General features: G+C 57.9%; 1 protein-coding gene across 1 annotated transcript in view; it reads right to left on the bottom strand.

Annotated features, from left to right (window-relative positions):
* Positions 1-8083: 8083 nt before the first annotated feature.
* The window catches only part of CPZ (carboxypeptidase Z), a 16521-nt gene continuing 15870 nt past the window's right edge, over positions 8084-8734 (bottom strand). Inside the window, exon 10 of the mRNA XM_077750459.1 lies at positions 8084-8551. Within this exon, the coding sequence (XP_077606585.1) occupies positions 8184-8551 (368 nt within the window). The 3' untranslated portion in view covers positions 8084-8183. The remainder of the gene's footprint in view (positions 8552-8734) is intronic.

Genomic DNA, 8734 nt, shown 5'->3' on the forward strand with positions numbered 1-8734 from the left:
CCTGCATGGAGCACTGAGGCTGCAGGGGTGACACAGAAGCTGAGGGTGTACACACCTGTTCACCTGTGCGGTGTTTCCCTTTGTATTCCAGAAAGGATTTACGACAGCTCCGGGCCCAGCGGGTAACAGAGCAGGAAACAAAAGCCTGCATCAAGCAAGGTCAGGCCATGTGGGTGGGTGACACCCACAGCCCAAGAAAGTGGGCGCAGAAGCCTTCGCAGCTGGCGAGCTCCTGCAGGTGAGTCTGTAGCCCTGGAAGTGACGCTCCCTCCAGCGAGCGAGCAGACAAACGTGCTGGGTCCCAGCACAGAAGAGCCAGGGAGAAGACGAGAAGGTCGTTGGGAAGGCGGCACCCAGAGGCCCACGGGAAGACCGACTCGAGCACACCCCCCATGCAAGTCCCGGCGGGACCAGACTGGCCCGTTCCCGCTTTGCTGGCCACAAGAGGCAACCCCGCTGTGGGTGTGGTGTCTGCCTCCTGGTCAACCCGAGGACACAGAGGCAAGATGGTCATGCTCAGCGCTTGCTGGGCCCGGCGTCGGCGTCGGGAACTTCCTGATCTCTGACCCGGGAGTCTTGTGTCTCCTTCCAGCATCTGTGAAACAGTCACAAGCTAACTTGTTACTTTGTAATAAGGCAGCTCCCCAGATCCTGGCCCCCGGGAGGTGAGAAAGTGGCCCAGTGCATGAGGACGCCCCTCGTCACGGGAGCCAGACCCCCGCCTCCCACTGTGATGGGACCAGAGCGGCCGCAGGAGGCTGGCACCGCCCCCCAAGCTGCTTGAGGCGATGGCTGCAGGTTCATTTCCCTCTTCCTCCTCCTCTATGTCTTCTCTCTGGCCCTGGTTCAAGGACAGTCGGCTACGGGGGCACCTGGGTGGCATCATCAGGTCATGATCTCACAATTCATGGGTTCGAACCCCGCGTTGGGCTCTGTGCTGACAGCTCAGAGCCTGGAACTGCTTCAGATTCTGTGTCTCCCTCTCTCTCTGACCCTCCCCTGCTCACGCTGTCTTTCTCTCTCAGAAATAAATAAAACATTTAAAAAATTAAAAAAAAAAAAGTACAGTTGGCTACATTCTACGGAATCAGTGGAGAAGGTGGAGAAGAGTGGAGTAGAATGGTGAAGCCACAGGAGAGGGCAGGATCTTCACTGGGCCTTGAGGGACGGGTTGAGGCTTCAATGGACCCCTCTTCTTATCAAATATTCTTTTTTTTTTTATTTTTTTTTTTATGTTTTTTTAAATTTATTTCTAGGAGAGAGAGAGNTTAACCAACTAAGCCACCCAGGTGCCCCCCCATCAAATATTCTTAAAAAAAATTTTTTTTCAATGTCTATTTTTGAGAGAGAGACAGAAACAGAGGATGAGCAGGGGAGGGGCAGAGACAGAGGGAGACACAGAATCTGAAGCAGCTCCAGGCTCTGAGCTGTCAGCACAGAGCCCGATGCAGGACTTGAACCCACAAACCACGAGCCAAAGTCGGACGCTTAACCAACTGAGCCCCCCAGGCGCCCATATCCAATATTCTCCACGAGTCCTGACTTGGTAGCAAACGCATCCAGCCTGCAGACAGCTCCCCAGCTCCCCCAGCCAGAGCTCTGACTTCCTCGTGCAACCCTGTGCCCCAAGAAATGAGAGGCCCGTGTAAGCACCAGCGCAATTGGGCTCCCAGGGACCCCTGCCCGGCTGGACGCCACGGGGCGCCTGGGAATCTGGGTACAACAGTGTGGTTTTGTGTCAGCTGAGAGAGACACAGACTGGCTAAAACAGACTCCGATTCTCTTTATTGAATTGGGCAATATTGGATTTATGGGACTCAACCTTCTGATGACAAAAATGATCTGCGTGGCCAAATAAAGATGGACGAAGCTCAGAGCCAACTCGAAAGGCAATTTCGGCCACTAATCCACCTCCCCGGCTGCTTATCGCGCCCTGGGATGGTGTCATCTGCAAGGTTGGGATATAAAGTGGCCTTTTGGATTTTTCTTAAGCTAACATTAGAAAATTGTGTATAAATTTAATCTCAGCTAAAAGGTAAAGATAGGCGACAGCCAAGGGGCAAGGCCAGCATCACACAGCACCGGCCATGCTTTATGTCCAATCAGACACAAACTAGGAGGGGGAAATACGGTCTTCTCGACTAATCAATTACATTTGAGTAATTGATCGTATATTATTATTGATGAAAGCCCATAATATGTGAGTTAGAAGGGAGTAGGTTCTCAAAAGATTAGATTTGTATACGAAAATGGAAGGAAAAAAACGACTCTCATAAAATCATTTGAAAGTGGTTTATGGTTTAATGCACGGCGGGACGTGGACACTGGGCCCAAATGGCTTCTGTCGTCTGCCCGTGTGCAGCCCGCCCGGGAAGACGGGCCGTGGGCGCTCAGCAGAGGGCGGAGTCGTGAGGGGGGCAGCTGTCCTGGGGAAGGGGGAGCTGTGGCCCCGCGGCCCCCAGGGTCAGAGGGCAGCCCCAGAAATGCAGTCCACGGAAGGAACCTGCCCACTCAAGGAAGTGCTTTCTCACAAAGGGAAAGATCTAGACGCCTGTGGCTTCTCGGGAGGATGGGCTGCCCATCCCTGAGAGCGTAAAGGTGAAGGCTGCGAGGCCAGCTGTCAGGGGCGTGGAGGAGGGGGCTCTGCTCGGGCCCAGTGTCTCTGGAAGGCCCTCGAGCTAGATTTCTAGAATCTGGGGGGCGGGAGCTGGGAGGGACTGTGAATGAGGCAGAGCCCTTGCGGGGCCAGGTGATGTCCCCCCTTGCAGCTCCAAGTCACCAGGCCCCGCCCATGTACCCCGCCCCCCACTCTTACCAAACCAGGAAGACAGCGTCAGGAGGTGACAAGTGTCCTTCTTCCCACCATCCACCCCTGGACACTGACACCCATTTTCACCCCTTTCCCCGGCTCCCCTGCCGCAAGGGCTGAGGCCCCAGGTGGAGACTGGGGACCCCATGGGGTAGAACCATGCCCAGCCCCCCTCCCTCCAGGAAATGGGGTCCCCACTGACCCCACCCCCTCCTCCACTGACACCCCGCACCGTTTCTCTCGTGGGCTCCCAGGCGCACCTTCACCCCTGCCGCGTCCGCCCCTCCCCACTCACGCCCTCGACAAGCCTGCCCCTTACACACCCCCAAGTCAGGGCCCCAGCAGCTCATTCTTTACTCACTGTTGATGCACATCCACTCCTTCCAGGAGCATCTGGGACTTGCCGGGACCCTGGTGCGGTGTGGTGGCCAGCAGGTGGACGCCACCCCCACGGGGCCCACGGGGCTGCAGGGCCCCCTGATGATGGGAGACCGAGCCCAGGGAAGGGCAACTGAGGAGGGGTGAGGGGTGAGGGCTCCAAGCGCACCAGCCCCGCGCCCGAGGCCCGCGGTCCTCTCAGCCCGGAGGCCCCAGCCGACGGGGCATCTGTGGGTCACACGCCTCAGTGTGGCTGCTCCTTCCACCGAGCTTTCTCCCTGAGATAAAATTCTCGTAACATTAAATTCACCATTTTAAGCATTTTGAAGTATATGATTCATTGGGCTTTAGTATATTCACAGAGTTGCCTGGCCATCACCACTATCTGCTTCCAGAACATTCCCATCACCCCAAAGGACCCCACGTACACCCCCTCCCTCCGCCTGGCACCGGCGGCGCTCCCCGTCCTGGGGCCTTGGTCCCTCCAAGTCAGCTGCTTCCTCTGGCTTTAATTTTCATCATTTATATTTGTATTTTTCTATTTTATATATTGAATTTATATTTTTCCTCTAGGCCTTCAATTTTATGACCATAGAAGTCGTATGAAATTTTCTTTTAAAATATTTTTTAACTATTTATTTATTTTGAGAGAGAGAGAGATAGAGAGGGTGAATGAGGGAGGAGCATAGAGGGGAAAGAGAGAATCTCAAGCAGGCTCCACGCTGTCAGCACAGAGCCCGACGCGGGGCTCGAACCCTTGAATCGTGAGATCATGACCTGAGCCGAAATTGGACGCTCAACCGACCAAGCCCCCAGACGCCCCTGTTTATAGATTTTTTAAAAAGGTGAAGAGTCAACCTTTGGTTTTCTGATGCACCTCAGACTTTACCCCCGTCTGGGCACCCGCTGTCACCATGTGCCACCGAGGATCTGTCATTACACCTGATCTTGGTTAGTTTCTCCAAAATTTACTCCAAGGAGGTGGTGTAGAGTCTAGCAGCCTCCCAAGTCCGGTCTCCCCTTTTGTTATGGTATGTGCCCTCCCTTTTAACGGAGCACACTCCCACCCGAGATAAAAACTACAACTCCCAGCATTCTTTGAGCCAGGCATGAGCATGTGACTGAGCTCTGGCCAATGAGACATGAGCAGAAGCCATAGGGGCAGGGCGGGGAGCCCTCAGCCCAGGATTGTGGAGCCGCAAGCGGATGGAGCCTGGGGTCTCCTACCACAGCCCGGCCCAGACCTGTGTCTCGGAAATGCACGTGCATCGTGTTCCCCCGTCTGCTGGTTCTCCGTCATGCGGCTGAATCCACTCTCTCAGACAACGTGTGATTTAAGAGAGTGTATCTTACTGTCCGAATGGTAAAGGGTTTTTTCCAGGGGAAGGCGTGGAGAAAGCCGTCAACATTTCCTTAATTATTTCTAATTTTCCTAGACTATGGCCAGAAATCATCTCAACCTGTTAAATTTTCTTAAGGTTTTCTTTGAGACTATGTACGTTATCAATTTTTTAAACCCTCAATGGGCCTTGGAAAGAATGTGTAATCTCTCTCTCTCTCTCTCTCTTTTTTTTACAAAACAGCTCATTTGTTATTTACAAAAAAAAAATAAGGGGGGGGCGCCTGGGTGGCTTAGTCAGTGAAGCGTCCAACTTTCGCTCAGGTCATGATCTCGCAGTTCGTGGGTTCGATCCCCGCGTCGGGCTCTGTGCTGACTGCCAGCTCAGAGCCTGGAGCCTGTTTCAGTCTGTGACTCCCTCTCTCTCTGACCCTCCCTGGCTCATGCTGTCTCTCTCTCTCTCTCTCTCTCCTAGAAATAAATAAAACATTAAAAAAAAAAAAAAGAATTGATCAAGGCCAGGGAAACACCACGCTTCAGGCTAATGTGACACAGTTAAAACCGATCGCGATGCTCAGAAAGGCAGCTTTCAACTGAAAGATGGGAACAGCGAGCGAAAAAATGTTAGCGCTGGACAATGTTTTTATTTAATCCCTCTCCTATTCCAAATAGGGTTTAATAGGGCTTAAAAATAGCCAACTTTCCTTCGGCGCAAGATCTCCTTTTGAGGTAAGCAATGTCTCCTGTGCTTTGCTTAACCTGAGCTTGCTGGTGATGTGATTCCGTTTCCCTAAAACCCACCCCACACTGACTTCCCCAGTGGACTCGTCTGACCCTGAAAGTGACACGTCGCGGCTCCTACTGGAATCCTGCCTGGCTATGTCCTCCTTGTATGTTTAAATAACCGGGCTTTACGTCATTAGCTGCTAAGTTGATTAGTGCATAATGCAGACTTACTATTTTATCTTCCTCATAAATCGGTCCATTCTCAACATGCCTTTCTGTCCCATTTAATGCCTTCGGTCCTCAGTTCCACTCCTGAGCTGTGGACGGAGCCCTGGCCCCCCGGGAATCTGCATTTCTTGGGTTCTCTTCCACACCCTTTATCACTTGCCTTCAAGCACGCGCTGCTTTAAAACACACCCTGCCATGAGGCGCCTGGGTGGCTTAGTCGGTTAAGCGTCCGACTTTCGCTTAGGTCATGATCTCGCGGTTGGTGGGTTCGAGCCCCGCGTCGGGCTCTGTGCTGACTGCCAGCTCGGAGCCTGGAGCCTGTTTCAGTCTGTGACTCCCTCTCTCTCTGACCCTCCCCTGCTCACGCTGTCTCTCTCTCTCTCTCTCTCTCCTAGAAATAAATGAAAATATTAAAAAATAAAAATAAATAAATAAAATACACCCTGCCTTTTTTATTTTTTGTCACCAAATTGGTGGCCCCTGCCTTCGGAGCGGAGAGGACCCAGCCCGCGCACGGCGTTGGTGACCTGCATCTCATTCCTTCCGGGTTCTTTTACGCTCGTTGTTTTCCTTGCTGTGCAATTTTTTGCCTGTTCCCGACTTTGGCTGCAGCCCCCGTCCTCCTGGGTGGCATTGGAGGGCCACCGCCCCTTTCCGGTCCCCAGCGCAGGCTGCAAGCGCTGTTGTAACGACAGCACCGGCAGTGACACGCGGTGCACGCCTGCTCCCCTTGGAGTCCTTCCTCCGCTGTGCAGAGCTGACCCCGGGGGAGGGCTATGCCAGCCCCCCGGCCGGGGCTGCCGGCTGGCCCTGGGGAGGACTTCCTGTCCCCTGCTTCTCACGGAACCCCGAGGCTCCGTCCGCCCCACGGTGAGCACGGCAGGTGCCCCTGCGTTCAGCCTCCTCCGTGTGGGGGCCCCGTCCTAGCTCCGTCAAAAGAAAAGAGGGTAGGGGCCACCGACGGGGTCTCCGCCAGCCAGAAGTGGGGAGCCTAGCCTACGCCCCCCACTGCCACGGCCACTGCCCACAGCCCTCCCCACACGCCTCGACTCTCTCCTCACCCCGGCCCCCCACCCCCAGCCCTGGGGCCCCGGGCCTCCGCTCCTGGAGCGGCCAAGGCGCCCAGCTGAGCTCTTGGCCTGCATGGCGGCCCTGGTGGGCGCCTCCCTCCAGACACCAGGGGGCAGCAGGAGCCTCAGACACTTGACCCGCGGGAGGGGCTGAGGCGGCCCCAACACGCTCCAGGTGGGGGGGGGGGAGGGAAGAGGAGTCCGCGTGTCCACACTGCCGCCTCGGCACAGCGCCCGGTACACAGCGGGGCCACGCAAATGGGGGCCTTCAGAAGCAGCGGGCACAGGCGAGAAGGCAGCGTCGAGGGCCCTGAAGCTGTAGGGTGTGTGACAAACACCCCACGTCACGCTCGCTCCGTGACCCGCGGCCCCCACGCCCGGTGCTGGGGGCGCACCTGCCCCTCTGAGAGGCCCACGTGCCGGTGTGCAGCCGGGGTCGTGGCGCTGCTCAAAGGGGACCCCCCGCCAGAGGGTCCGGGTCCAGGACACGAGAGCAAGGGCACTGGCACGGCCAGGACCGAGCAAGGAGCTGCCGCGTTGCCGACAGTCACGGGCTGTCACGGGCTGAACTGTGTCCCCAGAAGTTACGTCTCGAATTCCTAGCCCCCAGTATCCGTGGACGTGACGGTACCTGGAGACGGGGTCTTTCTGGAAGTGATCAAACGAAAATGAGGCCGTGAGGGTGGCCCTGCTCTGAGGTGACAGATGTCCGTATAGACGGGAACCCTGGACAGAAAGGCGTAGAAGATGGAGCGAAGACACAAGGCAGGGCCGGCCGCCTACAAGCCGAGGACACGGGCCAGCACACGCCCCCTCATGGCCTTGGGGGGAAGCGCCCACGTCCACACCCTGATCTGGGCGCCCAGCCTCCAGCATCTGAGGCCACAGACCTCGGGGGCTCGAGCCCCGGCCTGCGGGACTCTGTTACGCAGCCCTAGCTGCCCGGCACACTTTCTTTGCCCGCCTTCTCTGACAGGCCTCCTGCCCCCTGCCCGGCCGACCCTAGGCCCCACACACCCACCGGACGGACCAGGAGGGGTCTCGGGACCTCAGCTGGTGGCATCACAGGGATGAGGAAGGGGCCGAGGGAGACGTTTCCCCCTGGAGTCAAGGCCCCGTCAAAGCCAAGGGTGACGCTGTGGCCCCTGAGGCTCGTGGCAGCCCTCCTGCCCGTGAGGCCACCTGCCGCCCACCCCCACTCCTCCCCACCAGGCCCCCCCGACCTCTGTCCTTAGCCTCCTACCGCCATCTGCTCCCGACATGCAACCCTGAGCCACAGGACGTGTCGCCCCTCCTGCTGGCTGGCCCTGCACCCCGTCCCCACGTGTGACCTTGGCGGTCACATCCCCCCTGAGCTTCTGCGCCCCGTCTGTGAAGTGAGCTTTTCTTGCTTCAAGGTCTCAGCGTCCAGCCCCTCTCCCGGCCGCCGTGGGCCCGCAGGGGCCCCACATCAAGGCGGCCGAGGCCAGGGCGGCCCTCCGTCGGCCGGGTCCGTTTCCTCCCCCCTCAGGGGCCCCTCGTCACGGCCGCGGGTGAGTAAAATGACTTTAATAAACCAGAAAGAGCTTTACAGGGCGTCTTCAGGAGACAGAATCAAGAGCGCGGAGCCCCCAGCCCGAGGAGGGCGCGGCCCCTAGTACTTGAGCAGCCAGCGGGGTCTGTGGTGGCTGAGCGACGTGAAGTACGACCACCACCAGGGCTTGCTTCCGCCGCCCGACGGCAGCCTCCGCGCCCCGAGGGGCTCCTGGCCGGGCTCCTGGGGCTCCTCGTACGGGCTGGCACCTCCCAGAGGGTCTCGGCTTCCAGACCCGCTTCTGCGCGGCCCAGGGAGGAGCTTCCTGGTTCCGGGCCCCAGGGGCTGGAGAATGAAGTCCACGCGGCCGGCCCTCTTCATCCGGGCGGGGATGGTGACTTTCTTGATGACCTTCGAGTAGCCGGGGGCTTGAGCTATGACGATGTGGGAGCCCGGGGGCAGCAGCCTCCAGTAGTCCCCGTCCGGCGCTGCGAACCCCAGAACACAAGTGGTCTCAGACCCGGGCTCAGGTTTGGGCCTGAGGCGAGCGGCGCCGGGGGCCCCAGGGGCATCGGCCTGGGGGGCAAGCAGAGCCCGGATCCGCAGCTGCCTCTGCGCTGGCCTGGGGCGTCCCTCCCGTCCGCCCCTCTGGGCGCTTTCAGGAGGCGGCC

The sequence above is a fragment of the Crocuta crocuta genome, unplaced genomic scaffold (genome assembly GCF_008692635.1).
Source record: "Crocuta crocuta isolate KB4526 unplaced genomic scaffold, BGI_CrCroc_1.0 scaffold179, whole genome shotgun sequence".
Classification (NCBI taxonomy): Eukaryota; Metazoa; Chordata; class Mammalia; order Carnivora; family Hyaenidae; genus Crocuta; species Crocuta crocuta.